Source organism: Protomyctophum bolini, assembly GCF_963924005.1.
Source record: "Protomyctophum bolini genome assembly, chromosome: 22".
Classification (NCBI taxonomy): domain Eukaryota; kingdom Metazoa; phylum Chordata; class Actinopteri; order Myctophiformes; family Myctophidae; genus Protomyctophum; species Protomyctophum bolini.
The window spans coordinates 22,997,983-23,017,280 of record NC_137883.1 but is presented as its reverse complement, the minus strand read 5'-3'; the positions used below and the strand labels follow the sequence as shown (position 1 = coordinate 23,017,280).

The 19,298-nt window shown below is 42.9% G+C and overlaps 1 protein-coding gene across 2 annotated transcripts in view; it reads left to right on the top strand.

Annotated features, from left to right (window-relative positions):
• LOC308310055 (lysosome membrane protein 2-like) overlaps positions 1-19,298 on the top strand; it is a 46,235-nt gene that overhangs the window by 17,824 nt on the left and 9,113 nt on the right. For both annotated transcript variants that reach the window (XR_013963449.1, XM_080756105.1), the window contains exons 3-8: positions 192-339; positions 716-907; positions 5,440-5,531; positions 7,019-7,138; positions 14,084-14,262; positions 16,764-16,882. Coding sequence is in view for 1 of the 2 variants with exons in the window: in XM_080756105.1 (XP_080612231.1) it covers positions 192-339; positions 716-907; positions 5,440-5,531; positions 7,019-7,138; positions 14,084-14,262; positions 16,764-16,882 (850 nt within the window). In the remaining variant the exon portion in view is untranslated. The remainder of the gene's footprint in view (positions 1-191; positions 340-715; positions 908-5,439; positions 5,532-7,018; positions 7,139-14,083; positions 14,263-16,763; positions 16,883-19,298) is intronic.

Genomic DNA, 19,298 nt, shown 5'->3' with positions numbered 1-19,298 from the left:
ATAGGGCTTTGTGGTTCATCAGACAAAACGATTTGGAGGATTATTTAGATCTATTCTAATTGTTTCAATATTATTCGATAAGTCCTATTTGAAAATGTAAATTGATAGAATAATAAAGAAAAATAATTTATATTTTCAGCCCCAATTTGGAATACAATTTGGATGTTCATCATTGTGTGTTTTGCCTTTAGGGAATACAGACCAAAGGCCAATGTCACCCATGTGAACGACGGCACAATGGTGTCAGCCTACAGCCCCAAGACCTTCATATTTCTGAGGGAGAAATCCGTAGGAGACCCAAAAGTTGATGTCATCACCACAGCCAACATTCCAGTTTGGGTGAGCCATATGAGTCACAATACATAAATCCTTGTATATCCATATTAAAACTTGTGTTCTTCATAAATTAAAACGATTTCATCATACTCATTCATACACCAGTGTGGTGCCAAAGCAGCGGAAAATAGCCGATCTGTACAAGATTCAACACAGCATTTTCACTACTTTTGAAAGAATTATGACGTGAAAGTCTGCCTGTAGGTTTAGTTGATCTATCAGACGCGTTGTGAGTGTTGTGAACATTTTAACAACACAAATCTTGTATGTAATTGTTGTTAGTTTGGTGGTCCTTGACATGAAGGACCCTTTCTAAAGATAATTTCTGGTAATCTCTGGTCTCCATCCTGTCCTCTTTCCTCTCCATTTCCATATCTAGGCTGTCATGGAAAAGATGAGGACGATGAGCATGTTCAAAATCACTCCATTCACGTGGTTATACAGCAAATATCTGAGTCTTTTCACCAGCCGCACTGTGGACGAGCTGCTGTGGGGCTACAAAGACCCGCTGCTGGAACGCCTCTCAAAAACCAAGCCTGAGGTGGAGGAGACCTTTGGCCTCATGTACAAGGTACACAATCTTTTGCCGGCTTGTTACTCTACCCCCTCCTTTCTGAAGAACGCCCCCACGCTTCTCGCTTCACTCCTCAAGTCCCTCATGTCCCTCACGCAAGGGCACGGTCCAGCGTTCATCCCACCACTGACACCAATGTAATGTTTAGCACCCTGAGCTGGAGTCAAACCCTGATCTCCAACTCAACAGACCAGGCAAGCAACAAGCCACGCCAAGAGAGCTAGCTCCCTTGGAGGAGAAAGTTATGGCCTTTTGCAGGGTTGTTACACTGACAGTGCTGGAGAAGTTTAACCCCAGTACTGAAATATACTGTAGATACTTGGACCTCTTAAAGGTAGGGTAAGTGATTTTCTTTGGTTAAAATAAGTGTTTAAAAGCTCTATATCGTGATATACATGAGTCTCCATGTCTCTCCTGCGTTTTATTAAACGATACCAATTTTATCCAATCAGGATAGAGAATGCAGTCAGCATACAGATTAAACATGTCGAATTCTAAGTGACAAATTTGGAACTGGAATATTATAACAATTTAGCTGATAAATGGCTACTCTCCTGATTGGCTGGAATTTTGTCACCTAACTGAAAATGTATTTTGTTTATTAAAGAGCTGGAGAGGCAGGGAAAACCCTGTTACTGAACAAACACTCTATAGCATATATGTCAAACTCAAGGCCCGGGGGCCAAATCAGGCCCGTGAATGAATTACCTTCCGCGGGATGATATTTAATTAGTATTAGAACTGGCCCTCTCCCGTTTGGTATATTGCACAGCCACCATAATACTACAAGTCCCACAATGCACTGCGAGTGCATTGTCACTGTCACGGGGCAGCCCGTGCCCTATACACACACACACACTGATTAAGGACATTGCACGCACGCACACACCACACAGACTGTGGGTAGTGGGGCAGACAGGTCCATATAATCATATCATATAAGGTCAATACTGTTGATGTATGCATTTACAGGATGTACAAATGAAATGATACACAAAGGGAAAACATTCCGTTTATTAACCTGTGTTTATTGCAACCTCAGTGTTTGTATGGCCTTTCCAGTACTGGCACTTTAAGAAGGGGGGAAGGTGCCAAGTACTGTGGAGGAGTAGGGGTGTTCCACAATGTCAAGTGTAAAGTATGTCTATTATCGGGGGAAATGAATGTAACCCCATATGATGTATAATCTAAAATAGAACATCTAGGTGTGGGGTTACCTATTCAGGTTCAGCTGATAGCTGTGAGCTTGTAGATCAACAGTTTAGATTGAATTGCTTCTCGGTGGGTGGTAGGATCCTCTCCTATAAAGGGGAGACTGCAGGCAGAGCTAGTCAGTTGAGAAAGGAAGGAGGGGGGTCATGTGGTCAGATGATGATGTGGCTAGGGTAGGTCCCGGATTTGGGATGGACGATGGATGTTTGGGATGTCCCACAAGTCCGTGCAGGTGCAGGCGCTCCTTGCCCTGTCCTGTCTCACCGCCGCGGGGAAAGAAAGTATCGAGTTCGGAGTCGGAGGAAGGGGAAATTGCGTCAAAGGAATCAGACCGCGGAATTCAATATGCAGAGGACGATATGAGAGGCTACCAAGAGAGGAAAAGGAAAAGGGACGAGTTAGACAGTGCAGGAAGCAAAGACAGCCTTAATGCTACATTTGTTGTTGGAATGAAAGCGGTGACTAGAACAGACGGTATTTTCAGCAATCAACATGCAGTAGCAAAGTGCATAGAGGGAAAAGTTGGGAAAATACGGTCACTGAGAGCTACAAGGAGTGGGATTGTGATAATTGAATGTGTATCCAAGAAGCAGATGAAGAAAGTATTGAGGATCACGGAGTTGGAGAATCATAGCATTTTATCATGTTTCCGAATGGGAGAGAAGCAACATAGGAAAGGGGTTATCAGTGCAGTACCACTGAATCTAGATATGGGATTGTTTGATGACGTTGATGGTGTGGTTGAGTTCAGGAGGATGACACGGTTCAGAGACGGGATGAAGGAGGAAAGTAACTCAATTTGTGTGACATTTGAAGGAGAACTGCCTAAAATAATTTATCTTGGGTACATCAGCTACAGAGTCAGGCCATACGAGCAAGCGCCACTCGGGTGCTTCTGTTGCCAGGAGTATGGCCATGTTGCTGCGGTGTGCAGAGGAGCCAGTAGATGCAGGAGATGTGGAAAGACAGAGTGCATCGATCTGAAATGTGATGTGGAAGAATTACCGGAGAGGTGCATCCATTGTGAAGGAAATCATGGTGCAGGAGCGGCAATATGTCCTAAAAGAGTTAAGGAAGTTAAAATAAATAAGATAAGGAAAGAAAAGAGAATTACATATGCTGAAGCTGTGAGGAGGCTGGATGGGACTGAAACTGTGCATGTTGTGCAGCGTGAACCAGAGCAGAATATGAAGGAAACGGGTGAACCAAACATTTGCTGTGACAAGAAGAGATTCCTGGCATTCATAGCCATGGTTATAAACTGTGCTGTGGAAATTCCACGGAAATCAGAGAGGATCAAGATGGTGCTTGAGGCAGCCAGGAAGTTCCTGGGCGTTGAGGATATAAGTGGAGAATAATTGAATGATACACTGAAAGAAGAATTTGCACAGCCATCTCAGGCCTTAGGGCCTGTGATGTAGGGAATGGACAGAAACTGAAGGGGAGCTAGTCGGGGTTTTGATTTATTTTATTTTATTTTCGATATAAAGCTAATGTTACATACTCTTGTACAGTAGGTGGCGGTATACACCTCTATGTTGGTTGTGATCCGCCATAAAACTGAGAGAAGAAGAAGAAGAAGAAGAGCTAGTCAGTTATGCTGGGGCAGGCTTCATGCTGACAGCCCCGTGAGAGAGCTGCTAGGGCCCATGTCATGGGCATAGCCTAGTGTAGTTTGTTATTTTTCCTTTTTCCTACGTTGTACATTAAGTAGTTTTGAGTTCTTTGTTTTGTATTTTGGCCAGTATTATTTTTGCTGTTTGATTTTTCTGTTCCTTTCTGTGCCAGATCCAAAAAGCTTGCTACACAAATTTGTTTCACAGCTTATTTGGATCTGGGATCTCGGGAGCCAATTCGATGACGGGGCTGTTCCTTTTTTTCAAGATACTTGGTAGATGATTGGATGGGGCTGTCTGTCTATCACCGTGTGGGCGTGCAAACACAACCAATCATATTGACGTGTCTGTATAGCTTCACATCCGGTTTCGCACATATCCCGCCCTTAGCTCACGCTGATTGGTTCGGTACGAAGCAGATATTGGACTCAGCTCAACTCCGTCAGAGATCCCAGATGAGTGTTGTGTTGGGGAATATGTTTCCCCAATACCGCCCTCATCTGGCAGCGTCAGGTTAGGAGGTTGGGAGCAATAAAAGCCACCAAAAAGCATCGCTGACTGTTTTTGGAGCCTTGGCCCTCGGGCAACTTCACAGTCACGTATTGAGGGCCCGCAAGCGCAAGCATGCGTCTTCTCTTCACTATTGATCAGCAGTGATCAATAGTGATCACTTGTGGTCAATTTTCAGCTACCCCTCTCCCCAAAAATGGTCCCGTGTGTTGAAACACAGTCCGGCCCTCGACTTGTACCAATTTCTTTATTTTGGCCCACTGTGTATTTGAGTTTGACATCCCTTCTCTATAGCAATGATTACTATCAGAATATAGTGATTTAAACCTTTAACAAAAAATATCACTTAGGCCTACCCTACCTTTATTATAGCCTAATACAGCAATAATGTTTTGAAAGCACAGACATGTAGTTGCAGTGCAAGCACGCTGGATTTGAAAATAGAGAGATGAGAATAAGTAAGTCAGAGAGGCTTATTGTCGGTATCAGCCAGGGTGTGCGAGTCTATCCTCCGTTTCAATGCGCTAGACCTCTCTGAGATGGTTTGCCGAGGTGGAACGCAACACAAGGTTAATTACATAAGATTAGGAAGCGAAGAACGTATGGTGGACTCCATGTTGCTCCCTGAAAGGAAAGAAACATGCGCAATTGAGACCAAGGAAGCATATAGCCCATTGCGCATGTTTCATTCCTTCCAGGGAGCAACATGGAGTCCACTGTACAGTCTTCGCTTCCTAACCTTATTTAATTAACCTTGCCGCAACACAGGTACCATCATCTCCCAGTACTTAGCGCACAACTTCAAGCTGTGCTCCTCATGAGTTGGCGGTGCCCGGAATCAAACTCATGACCTTGCGGTCAAAAGTAGAGTGCTCTACCGACTGAGCTACCGAGACACATCTTTGAGATGAGAATGAGTCTAAGAGAAAGGGGGGTAGTAGAGATGATGTAAACCTGGTAATCACATGCTGCTCTACTCTGTCATGACTGTATATGTAGACATTTCCCTGCGTACATCACTGTTATTAATAGGGTGGAGATGTGTGCTCTCTCTTTCTAGAATCTAGAAAATCAGGTGTATTAGTAGCAGGAGTAGTAGATGTTTGAATGATGGGGGAATGTTCTCAAAACAGATACATCATAAGAGTTGATTATTGAGATGTTGGGTGTTTTGTTTTGTTTTTTGTTTAGAAAAATGGAACTCTTGGTGAAGAGTTTGTTTACCACACTGGAGAGCAAAACTACCTGGACTATGGTCGAGTCCACACTTGGAGAGGTGAAAGGTAAATGCCAGGACACGCACATGCACGCACGCAAGCACCCATGTACACAAGGCAGATGTGACTCACGCGCACACACATACACGCGCGCACACACACACACACACACACACACACACACACACACACACACACACGCACATACACACACACACACACACACACACACACACACACACACACACACTCATCAATTCCACTGATATCGGCAGTTTGGAGTACTGTCCCCATCTGTTTATCTTACTGCCTGTTTGTCTATCTTGGCTCACAGGGAAGGACATCCTGATACTGTCATGATGATGATGATGATGGAATTATTTAATAATAGGTGGTCAGTTACAGTGCTCATTACTCTGACCCACTGGGGAAGAAGCTGTCATCCAATATAAACATGTACATGTATGTACATGTCACTGTAATTCATAATGATGATGATGATGCAAAAACAAGCCAAAGGATGTTTTTGGAAATCGGAGGAAAACTAGTGTGTTTTAATAAAGTCCCACCAGTGCAGTGGTCCTCAACCCTTTCAGGCCGTGACCCCATAAAATAACATATTTGAACTGGGGAACCCCGCCACCCCGACAACAAGCACTTGGAATTGTTGAGGCATTACATGTATTTTGACTCGGTTCCACAGATAATGTATTGTGAAATGTGAGCTTGTAGATCAACTATTTTCACAATGTTTGCCTCTTTCTTATATTATTCGACAATTTGGCCAATGTTTTTATAGAATAGTTTGATGATTTCGTTTGATGCAGTAATGTAATTTTTTAGGTATTGAAAAGGTCTTAAAAGTCCTTAAATTGTCACTTTACTGTCATACTGTCACCCCCACCAATCTGGTGGGGGTCCCGACCCACAGGTTGAGAACCACTACACTAGTGGCAGTGTGGCACAGTATTTGCGTCTATCTAGTGCCTAAACAACAGTGTTATTTTTTTGTCTTAATGTAATGTTAATTTTGCCAGAAAAGATTTAGTCATAGTCTTAGTCTTTTGAATAACACTATTTAGTCTCAGTCCTATTTTGTCTTCTGAAATTGTTTAGTCTTAGTCTAGTCTTAGTCAACTAAATATCAGCAACCTTAGTCTTTTATTCTTAGTCTTAGTCAACAAAATTAACACTGCTAAACAAACAAGAGTTCTTCATTTTAACATATTTTTTATGTCACAGGAAAGGTAAACAGTCTGTGGATTGCCATGGAATTAGCTGTGCATCTTCATGTGCCTATATTATGTGAACGCTGCTGATTTTGGTGACCCCATGTGGCCTTTTTCTGGCACCACCCAGAGGCCAAAATGTCAACTTTTCATGCAAGCTAACAGTACTGTATCAGCAGTGAAACCTTGTATGTCCCATGCAAAACCGTTACTTTTCAGGAAGGAAAAATAATCTGGGTTACAATGGATCCATTGTAGTTATTATTTAGTCACAAGCTCTTGGTAATTAGAAGGTTTTCATCTTATTTCTTTGTTGTTTTGCAGTCAGCTGTCATTCTGGACATCGAACCAGAGCAACACTATCAACGGGACAGACGGCAGCGCTTTCCACCCCCTGCTAAGAAGGGATGAACGCCTTTACATCTTCACTGCAGACCTCTGCAGGTGAAATTACTCTACATTACCTACTCTATTACCTACTCTACATTACCTCTACATCTTCACTGCAGACCTCTGCAGGTGAAATTACAGCCACTTGTTTGTTGTTCACTCTAAGGGCCGATTCATACTCCTATTTTACCGCTGTTTCGGCGCTGTAGTGCCGAAATCATTTCGGCTCGTCAGAATTTTAAATAGCACCGAAGAGTCGACTTTAGGATGGTACCCGCCTCCCCCCCCCCCCCCCGAACCTCAAATGACGTCACATTGTAGGCTCTACAGCGCCGAACCGACTTTTATTTGGCTCTAAAATAGGAGTATGAATCAGCCCTAAGTCTGGGGTTTTCAACCCTTCTCATATCAAGGCCCATTATTTATTTGGCATTAGAGCCACGGACCACCATTTGATGAGATTTAGCCTCTCTGACCCAAAACGTACGAATACTTTGTTGTCGTTGGATAACATTTTGACCACAATTAAATGCTGTATTGATGTTGGTACCATGGCATAGCAGATAACAGGAAATGTTGATCAAAATAACAATTTTTGAAATTTTGAAATTGTTATTTCTTGTTAAGTCTACACATTTGTTAAGTCTACACGTTTAATGTGTAGACTAATTGTAAATTAAGTAATGCAGATGTTTAACAAAAAACACACCCGTGTGAAGTGAGGGGCGATCTTATCATTGTACATCATCATCATACATCATCTAATTCCGGCCAATCAGAATTTGCGTTCTAACCTTCGTCTTCAGTGTTTGTGTTACGCAATGTCTGTGTTTACACGAACACTCAAAATTGCCATTCATTGTCAATGGGATTTAATGTTTGTGTAGGACAAAGTTTGTGCTAGCACATACCTGTACATAGCTGGACATAGGAGCCCTCAATAATTTAACTGTTCAGAGCATGAAATGAAACCTACGGGTCCATTTGGTTTCATTTGACACTATCTAAGGGTTACAGATCTATAAGGGTCCATTTGGTTACCAGCTCTCAATCATTTAGCTGGGGACCACCTGGAACCCCCTCAAGGTCCACAGGTGGTCCCGGACCACTGGTTGAAAACCACTGCTCTAAGTCAATGGTTCTCAAGAACCGACCATCATACCTCCTGGGGGTGTAGGGATGGAACCAAATGGATCCACTTGGGTCTATTTTGTTCCATTTAATTGATTTTACAACATAAATAAATAATTGAATAAATAATCAATTTATAATCAATCCCTATCTCGGGCATGTCATTGTAGGTGAAAAACAAAAACAACTATATAACAAATGTAACAAAACGTCAGACAACATGCGATCGACAAGCTCACAAAACGTTGTAATCCGATTATGAGAGCAATAATGTATAATAATGACTTTTGATAATACAACTACACTACAAAGTGCTTTACCTAAACCGGAAGAAAATACGACAACAAAAGTGCCATGTTAAAATGTAAACATGAAGAGAAAAAACAATAGATTTCAACATCTAAATGTCAAGTTCCTTCGACAAAAGCAAGCAAAACAAACAACACAGGGGGTGTTCTTACATCCTCAATGGCAAGAAAAAATGGAGGAAGAAACCCTGGGAAGGCTCACAAAAGAAGGGGTCCCTTCAGGTCTTACTGGCGTGCTATATTTGGGCAATATTGAAATGCAAACAAACAAAGAAAACAACTGTTAAAGTACTATAATTAGGCATAATGATGACATTCTCTCTACGTCGTCCTCAGACGAGCCCTCCATCGGCGTCTCCAGTCATCTCGGTTCTCCATACATCTGGCCAGCTCCTTTGTGCTTTCCGCACCAGTATTTTTCTTTAGTACGTCCACATAGGTAGGTGTGGGACGTCCTCTCGATCGAGAGGACATTAAACAATTATTTTACAGCCGATCTTATAGGCCTTTCATTCCAAGTATATTTGAACCCATTAAGACCTGGAACACACCTGTCACCATAGCTTAGTTTTAACCACTTTAACCATTATTTTAAACTTTAGCTATTGAAAAATTGCAAACTTGAAAAATCTACAAAAATCTACAAACTCTGCAGCTACAAGCTTGTAGATCTGCTGTTTTTGAAAACGTGTGCAAATCTTTGAATACATACTTTCACAGCAAACGCTTTTTACGTCATATCTTTTGCATCTGGAGGGTCCCTGGAACAAGATATTTTCAGATGGAGGTCAGCGGCCAATTTCATATCATTGACATGAAATAGTTTGAGAACCAACTGACATAGAAACATACGGTAGTAGGCCTATAGGTTTTTCATAAAACTGTACGGAGCGGCTGTAACGGATGTCCTGTTCAACCTGGTCTAGAAAGAAGATACTCACGCCATATGTAAACATTATGTAATGTATATTATGCTCAGAACTATGTGTCGGACCCAGAACATGTTGCTTCAGGTCAAAATAATTTTAACTACGTCTGTTAAATCAAATTTAGTAGAAGCAATAGTCTTATCTGAGAGTGATCTGTTATTTAATATAGACACAATATCACGGTCAAATTGAAAGATGGAGGAACAACTTAATGTGTTTGTGAGGTTAAATGTCAGAGCACAATGGGACAAAGGGTCATTATAATGAAGAATGTCCTCGTTTAGCCTGCGTTCCCACACACGCCATTTCACCTGGAGAGGATGTGTGGTAGATGAGATAGTGTTCTATTTCTAGTTCAAACGTTGCCTAAACATCCTTATTAGTTGTATAATATGACATTACAGGATATATTTGTAATTGTAGAAAGTTGATAGCGCATGTTGAAGTGAAAGGGGTAAGACATTAAGGAAAGACAATGGTGCAAGGAAGGAGACAGATGAAGCCCCAGAGATGCTAATAGTGGTATCATATACTTTTATTATCAATTGTTTTTATTCATTATATCACAAAAACAATACAATTATGCCAGTATAACATAATATACATGGATGCAAATGAAAACGAAACTAAAACAAGTACATGTGACATACGCAAGGGTGAGGTCGCGTGAACGCAACCGCCTGGGTGATGGCAGACTGCTGGGCGAGCGCTGGCATTTTGGCATGGGGGTCAGATCAACATATGGAATTAATTCTGTACTGGCCATATAAGGAACATGTCTTGAGTTAAAGGGTTTGAACCGTTTGATGAGGTCAGATCAACATATGGAATGTCAGAACAGGTCAGCTCCATATATGGAGATCTAAGGGTTTGAGGTTTATGTCAGATGTAGAGTTGCTGGCCGGCTCCCTATGCAGATCAATGGTCCAGTCTTCTCCATGTATGGCTATCCAGGGTTTGATGAGGTCGTGATCTTCATATATGGAGACGGCCATATATGGAGTGTGTCATGAGGCGTGACAGAGTGGCGGCCATAGTATGGTGGCATGATGTGTCACGAGGCCTGAAGGACTGACGGCCATATATTGGTGGTGGTGGTGGTGGCGTGACGGACGGACGGACTGACAGGTTTTGCAGATTTTCATAGTAATCTGCAACATACTGTCGCAACTGTATTTAAAAAAGTTAAAGCCCATTGGTGAAATGAGGAGGTTTCCATTTTGTAGCCACCATCTTCAAAGAAGATGGGCACTACGTAGGTGTAGCTGGGACAAATGAGTACCACAAACGAAAAACAGTCTAAGTCCAAATTTCATTCTGACCCCTCCACGAAAAGGCCTCGTTGTCCTGAACCCTTATCTATCATTTATACATTATGGATCAATAGTGTAGACTTAGACTGTTTTTCGTCTGTGGCATTCAAATAATTTAAAATGAATAAAGATGGAGAAGGTGTAATATCAACTTCCAAGCGTAATGAAAGTTTAACAGCCACATTTAACAGGCACCACGTCTCTGTACGTCTGTCTGTGTGTAATCCACGTAACTCGAGAACCGTTCGCCCCCACCGACACACGTGTTCCACCTCAACAGTTCTCCAGAACCGCCCCAAAAGGGCCTCTGCCCGGGCTCTGTCTGGACAGGGCCCCTGCCCAGGGTCCATATATGGAGCTGGCCTGTTCTGACATCTGCATAGACTCCATATTTGGGCATGCCTGACAAATATCAATCAAACTTTATTGACAGCCGTAGCCTGTCCATATATGGGTATAAAAGGGACACAGACATAATATCTGGGTGGGGCATTCATTCCAACTTGCATCGTTCCAAGTAGGCCAGCGCCCAACGGGCACCGCTGTAGAGGCTCCATCCAACGCATAATATCTGGGTGGGGCATGCATTTCCAACTTGCATTGTTCCAAGTAGGCCAGTGCCCAATGGTCACCGCTGTAGAGGCCCCACGCGGGCACCGCTCTAGTATTCCAAAATAAGGAAACATTTGGACACTCCCAAACAATATGGTACCAAGAATATTTGGAGCGCAAAAAGTGCAGTTGGGACTACTTAAAAACCTCATTGCACCTAATAATCTGTGGGGAGTCAAATTAATATGTTCGGTGAACACAATTTAAATTAACCTGTTGATGAACTGGATTTCTAGAAGACAACAACATTTTAGACCAAACTGTGTCCCAGCACAGTATCCACAGATAGGGATCCATAATTAGATTCTAATAGAAATGCATATACAGTAGTAGTGGTATAATATTGAATGATTTTTCACTTGTAGGCCTACTTACAAGTAGATTATGAGTCAGAGACACAAGCTTTAGTTTGCTCTCAGAAAAGGAACAAAAATGCTTATTAAACATTTTGTCCACATGCAATGGTTTATGCAAGACCAGACAATTTCACATTGTACTTCTTGGCGCGTAACTTGGATATCTTTCACAAGGTCCTGGCAGACGTGTTCACTGAGACTTTAGTTCCCACAACAAAAAGACAAAAAAATCCCTATACGAATCCTGTAGGACTTAAGGACTTGGATCCTGTTGTCCACTGTGGAATTACGTTTACCCAATGAGAACTTAATGTTCTCAATGTCCTTGAGAACCCTTCACCCGCAAACCTGCTGCAAGCTTCCACCCCGTTTTGCTAAGAGTGGAAAGAATCCCTCGGGCGCCAGTGTCTGTCCTTTAACACAGATAGGGTGTTTCCACACCCCCTCCCTCCCCGTCAATGTTTCCTAAACACTTTACCCTCCTTACTTATAGCCCAGTAGGGTCAGCACTGACATCTGTGCTATTGTGGCTAAAGGGGAACACGCACACACCCCCAGCTTCTTGCTTCCCTTTCCTCCATGATTCAAATAGGAAATGCTGCACGCACGCACGCACGCACGCACGCACGCACACACACACACACACACACACACACACACACACACACACACACACACACACACACACACACACACACACACACACACACACACACCCACACACCCACACACACACAAACAAACAAACAAACACACCATGGCTTTAACATGTTCCCCATAAAGGCCATGGCTTGGTGTGATGTAAGCAAGCAGTGAAATAACTCAACAGCACTGTACTGTGTTTTTATTAAACAAAGGTGTACATTATTAATAGGGATGACACCTTGCTGTTGATTATTTGATTAATCCAGTGCTTCTCATGGACTCATAGAGATCCTTCAGGGGGTTCCAGGGGGTCCCCAGCAAAATGAGAAACTTTTCAACTTTTTGAAAATAGCAAATAAAACATAAATAAAGCATACATGGATAGCCTTTAATCGGAATAAATAAATGTATGGCCAACAACGATTTTGATGTTGTGTTACAAATAACCTAGTTGAAACAATGGTAAACATGGACTCAAAGGCAGGTTGTAAATGACCAGGGTGTCAGACACAGCCAGGAGGATCAAAATGTGACATTGATTAGCGGCACTCCTCGGAGCCCTGGACACGTGCTCCCCCAAAAAACACGGGACACTGGGAGAGTGCTTTCTTTTTTCAGGTGTCAATGTGCGACCCCACTGCCGCCTTCCCGCGACCCCACTTGGGGGTCCTGACCCATAGTTCGAGAACCTCTGAAGTCATCTATTAGTTGACTAGGAATTTATATAGTCGCGGGCGGCCCTAAATATAAGATGTAGTTTAATATTGTCCTGACTTCCCCTCACTCCACCATGTATAGTCATGGAACTTTGACCCAGTGACTGTTGAATGACACACACATGGAACTGGATGGTCACAGGCAGGTGTAATTGTTAAAATAGCCACATGCCTTTTTGCTTTTACGATAGACACACTGCTCTTCTAAACTTTGATATGTATGTAGTAGGGATAGGTTTCTCAATAAATTCTGCTGTTTCTTAAAAAAGAAATCCTTGTCCTTCCATCCATATCCATAATAATTGAGCATGTTAACAAAAAACAAAAAATCTTTTTAATTTTCTTGTGTCACGGAGGTCTAGGAAGAGGTCAATAGATTACTGTTGCACAATAGGTGGGCTGCTGTCGCAAAGTACCACATCCTCGCCTGTGGGCTGAAACTGTGAGGCCTCCTTTGTTCTTCCTTAGAACCAATAGGGATTCCCTAGAGACTGAACATAAATACAGATTCATAGTACACTATTGTACTTCTCACAAGAAACTGATTATCTGGGAAGAAAGTAACATTTTCAAACATTCACATGCAATTTAGGACCACCAACAGTAGTTTCTGTAATTGTGATGGGAACATTTCACCAACAAGGCCATTACTGAATGAATACAGTATTCTGCCCATAATGTGCTTCAACAAGCAGAATTGCGACGCGTTGTGAGCTTGTAGATCGGCTATTTTCAGCATTCAACAAAGTGTAAAATGACTTTTAATTATACTGGATCTCTTGTGCACTAGTCCCTTCCTAACATTGTAGTCTAGTTTGTATTTGTTTACATACATTGTCAACATATATTTAGTCTTAGTTTTAGTCATCATAGCTGGTGTTTTTATTTAGTTTCCATTTAGTTTTTTGTCAGTGAATAAAGGTAGTCGACAAACATTTTTCGTCATAGTATTAGTCGACAAAATCAACAATGCTCTCTGTGCTCTCCAGGTCCATCTTCATGGAGTATGATAAGGATGTGGACGTTAAAGGAATCCCAGCCTACCGCTTCACACCTCCACGGGCCGTTTTCGCCAGTAAGGACGAGAACCCAGCCAATGAGGGCTTCTGTGTCACCCCCGGAGAGTGCCTGGGGACAGGACTGCTCAAAGTCAGTCCCTGCCGTAAAGGTAAACATCAAACGAATGTATTTGTTTGATTCCCATAATATTTTTGGATTTCTCACTGCCTATAAATATAATAACCTTTATTGTGATTATTACATAAGTCATCCAGTGTGTCATCTTGTCATAGTAATTGGAAAATTCGTATTATTAGCTTTATCGTAAAAACAAATACAAAAAAAGAGACCTACCTTCTCTCCATCTGGATCACCAAAACAACTATTTTTCACCCTCTAAATAAGGGGTGGGCAACTTGAAGGTGGAGAGGGATAGTTCCACACTCCCTCCAGAGGGCCACAACAGCTGAAATAAACAATATATCAATATTCGGATATTAACCTGCAAGCCGCATTAAGTGAAGGTGGGGGGGCGCATGTGGCCCGCGGGCCGCCAGTTGCCCATGTCTAAATTATAAATAAAATCTAAATAAAGGGATTCTCTTAACCCCTCTAGTGACCATCTGACTATACTGTAGCTGGCCCGTGTCTGAGAGGACAGTAAGCTCTATCACCTGATCCTCTGGCCTCGGGCCACGAGCCGAGCATAACCTCCATGAGTGAGTCTACAGCCCAAGTGACTTTCAGAGTCATGACCACCGTCACTGGTGGAAAAAGTACTCACATTCAAAGTTTTCTAATAGCAAGAAAATAAAGAAATAAAATACAAAATATTTTGAAATTAGCAGATCTGCAAGCTCAAACTTGTACTTAAGTACAGTACTTGAGTACATGTGCTTTAATAGTTTACATTACATTACTGACCACTGTCACTATTTGTTAGGAGTTTGTTATTTGTTTACCAGTGTTTAATTTCACAAGTAGGTAAAGGGTGAGAAAATGTCTAGAACATGCACGTGCCATGCGCGCATGTCTCTGTGAGGGTGTGCATGTAGGGTGTCCTTGGGTTATCACAGGTGACTCCAGTAGCCAAACACAGATCACCTCTGCCCCACTTAACCACTTTGAACCATGGCGACCTCATACAACCTAAAGAAATGTCTTTCTTTTTGTTTTGTTGGGAAAAATATATAAAATGTAGCTGCAATAGCCTAATGTAAAATCGTGTCACACATTCCGTGAGACTGTACATTTCATTTAGATTTGTCATATGACAAAGTCAGGCTAAGGGCTGCACTATTTATACACACTTTATAAATAGTTTAGTCGAGTCGATTGCTGAGCCCACACCACAACCATATAGTTATAGTATTAATTATAGTGCGTGATGTGGACGGCCTTTAAGTCCACTTTCTACCTGTTGCACTGCATATACGAATAGAACTCAAACTTTGAATGGGTCTCTTATCTCAACCTTAAACCATATGGCCCATAGCTTAGGAAAGGAATGTCTCCTATTGACAATGTTCGGATGGAACTCTGTGTGAGGGACATGGATGTCAGCTACATGCAATAAATGTTTCCAGACAAGGTCAACGCCCTGTCTATTGTGTTGTGTTTTTGGTGGGAAACATGGTCAAGAAATGTGTCCTGGGTAAGAGGTCAAATTAAATGGAGTATCCTTCTGCGCAGGACTCTGTGTCTACTCTATTGTTCTCTTTTGATTTTCATGTCATAGGTCAAACTATTAAACGGGCAAGTTCTTGATTATGATTTATCGTGTTCACGGTTGTGGTAAAATAAGCGCATAAACATACACCTGTGACTGCGTTGCATCAGTATTTACATGTCAACTTTCACTGATCACATAATGTCAACAATTTTTCAGCAACTTGATTTCAGAGGAGTTAGTTGACTAATGATCCATGGGATTGAGTCTCCGTCTTATTGTCTCTGCCAGGCAACCTGTCCGTCCCTCCGACCGTCCATCCATGTGTCGGTCTGTCTGTAACCAGATCATCTCTGGCACCATTGGCTGGCTTGACGTGAAACTGTGCACACACTCCCTGGATGCCAAAGCAGAACCTCTGCCCCAAATGTCTCACAGTTATAGCACCACCAGGAGGACAGTTTTTGCAAAACATTTCTTTTGATTTTAGATTTTTAGATTTTGATTACTTATTCAGATTTCGTCCAAGCATCACACAAATCGCCGGTACACAATATCTCTATGGTCATTAAACGAAACAGGTCTTTTTGATTTGTCATATTCCATTCTGGTTAGCTAAGGTTGGCTTACAAAGTTTACAATTGGCTTCTTTGCCCGCACATTCCCACTAGGCCGAGGAAGAAATGCCACCCTATTCACATTGGCCTGTTATAGCGCTACCAGGAGGCTGATTTTATTGCAAAACATTTTTTTAAACAAAATGCCTCAAATCATGAATGCCACATCTGGCATTGGCGTGAAAGGCCAAGGAAGAAATGGCACCAGTTCCACGTTGTCAGGAGGCCACAGTAACCTACACGACCTGTGCTCCAAGGAACACTTTTTCTTGTTGATACTGTGTTTTACTGACTCAATCTTACAGTGAGATAGAGCTGCATGATGCTTTGTAAATGTAGGCACTTATAGTTCCCCTCTCCTCTCTCCTCTGTTCTTCCCTCAAGGTGCTCCTGTAGTAGCGTCCTTCCCTCATTTCTACTTAGCAGATCCTAAATATGTTGATGCCGTCGAAGGACTGTCTCCTCAAAAAGAGCATCACCAAACCTTCCTAGATCTTAACCCGGTAAGGTAACAACACAGCAATGTAACTGACACTGAAAACTGTAATTTGTATCTGTGACGTGGTACACTGGCTCAGATCATTCTTTCACACTGTACCAGAGGCGCAACACTGACCGAACGCTAGGGGGGGATATAGAGCGGCGCCGCCGAAAAATCCGTCCCCCCCGTCCCCCCCACCACCCTAGGGGAGGAGGGGGATGGGGGGGTCTAACCACCAAAACGTGGGGTTATGGTTAGGGTCGGACTACAGAGAGGTTGTTCCAGACTTCCAGTGACTCAATGCACATACAAAACTGCTTTGGCACAGTTGTTATTATTATTATTATGAATTACCTGGCAGTGGCTGTGATTCCTCCTCCTCCCATGTGTCTCAAAACGTAAAAGTTTAACCACATTATCAGCAGCGCCTATAACAGGTCAAAACTCACTGACCATCTGTAAGTCAGCCTATTCTATATAAAATGTACAACACCTGGGCAGTTTTCAGGAGAGCAGACTGGGTTCGCATGTTTTAAATATGTAGTTGCACCTTACCTGGGTGTTGACAGTTGTGCTTTCATTAGCGGCTAATATAATAATATAAATCTCAAAGTGGGGTCCGGCCGTCCGGGACCCCCAGAGGTCCTTGAGCCGTGAGTTCCAGGGGGTACAGTACAGTACAGCTACATGATAGTTTGGAAACAAATGGACCCTTGTCGCCTTGTGGCATGTCATGTGGACGCAGCGGGGTCCTTGAAATTAAACAACTAATACGTCACCGTGTCCATTTGGGGGTCCTTGACACGAAAAGGTTTGGGAACCACTGTACTAGAGTAGAGGATAAAGTAGCCTATATTCATTCATCTCCTATCGATCTAGTCAATACACGTTAGACGTTACCAAAAGTTGTGCGTGACACCAAAAATGGTGATCTATTGAATCCTGTTCCTGTATAATTAGAATCATTACGCAATCACCACAGAGTGCAAAGCACATTGGGTCACTGATGGCGGTGTAACAACTTCCAAAAAACCGAAGGTGGGCCAAACCATTTTGGGATTTAGACAGGGGTGGATCAAATATACCCTTCAAAATATATCGCGTTTATGAACGCAGGATTTCACAAGTATTACTCCTAAGATAACTTTGGAGCCAGGGGGGATAAAGGGGGGGACCCCCCAGCCAGAGGGGGACCCCCAAACTCATTTGGGGGGGACCAATGTGACGCTGGCAGGGGATTCGTCCCCTCCGTCCCCTAGCTTATTGCGCCCCTGCACTGTACTGTACATGCAATCAATTGCATAACTAAAGACAAGAGAAACCTCTTACATACATACATCTTTGCACACTGTATATCAGCTCCCAGGAATTTATAACATCAAGTTTCTGGGCATCCAAAGTTGTCGAAACCACCTCTAACAACTAGTCTGCGGGCAGGTCCCAGGCTGGACCACCAGAGAAACAATTTTCCCTGTCAAATCCCGCTCTGCCGCCCGGTGTCAAAGCGCTCTCCGTAAACTGCTCCCATGAGCCTGAAAGTCCACCCATTGTTGTTCCGCAGCTAGCAGACACACCGCTAGAAGGCCGGTGGGTCTTTTATCAGTGGTGTGTTCTAGGTTTTTTTCAGAGGGCATGTGATAATCATTCACTGAGCGACATGCATGCGCGTACACTACAGTATAGGCTATAATATGCTCGCGCGTGTCAATGGATGAAATGGCCTTTTTATATACACACACACAGACACACACACACACACACACACACACACACACACACACCCTCTCATCAGTGATGTCATGGTGATTTTTTTTTACTGGTACCACGGAACGTCACACGCAAGCAGTAGCACACGCATGTGCACGCGCGTGCATCGCGGCATGCACACAGAACGGCTGCATAGCCTAAGGCTATTGTTAAATAGTGTATGAGAGTTTTAGACACAAACACAAAAGTAGATATAATAGTCAGACAAACATATTTACTGCACACTAGCGAAAATAAAAAAGTTTGCTTTGGACGAATCACGAATCTGTTGTTTGATGGAGGAGGAGGCATTCTTCTTGTGTGCTGAACACCTCACAGCAGCAGTATAGCCTACTGGAGCCGTCTGCCATAGTCTACTGCTGTAAGTGTGCATGCTTACCGTATAGGCTACGTGCGCTCAGGTAAACAGTTAAAGCTCTTGTTATGCAAAGTAGTATCCATTTGAATTCGGCACGGTACTTGACACGGTGTGAAAATAGGTGGGGGGAGCCAGTAAACCTAGACCACTGGGTACTTGGAAAGTCTTGGAAAGTCTGGTGACACAAGGTTGATTAGGTCACGGTGCGTCTTCTCTTGAATCTAGGGGGGGGGCGTGTTCTAGCGTGCACGCACGTGCACGATCCGTTCCGTCCCTGCGCGTGCACGTCAAAAGATTACTGGTACCACAGTGT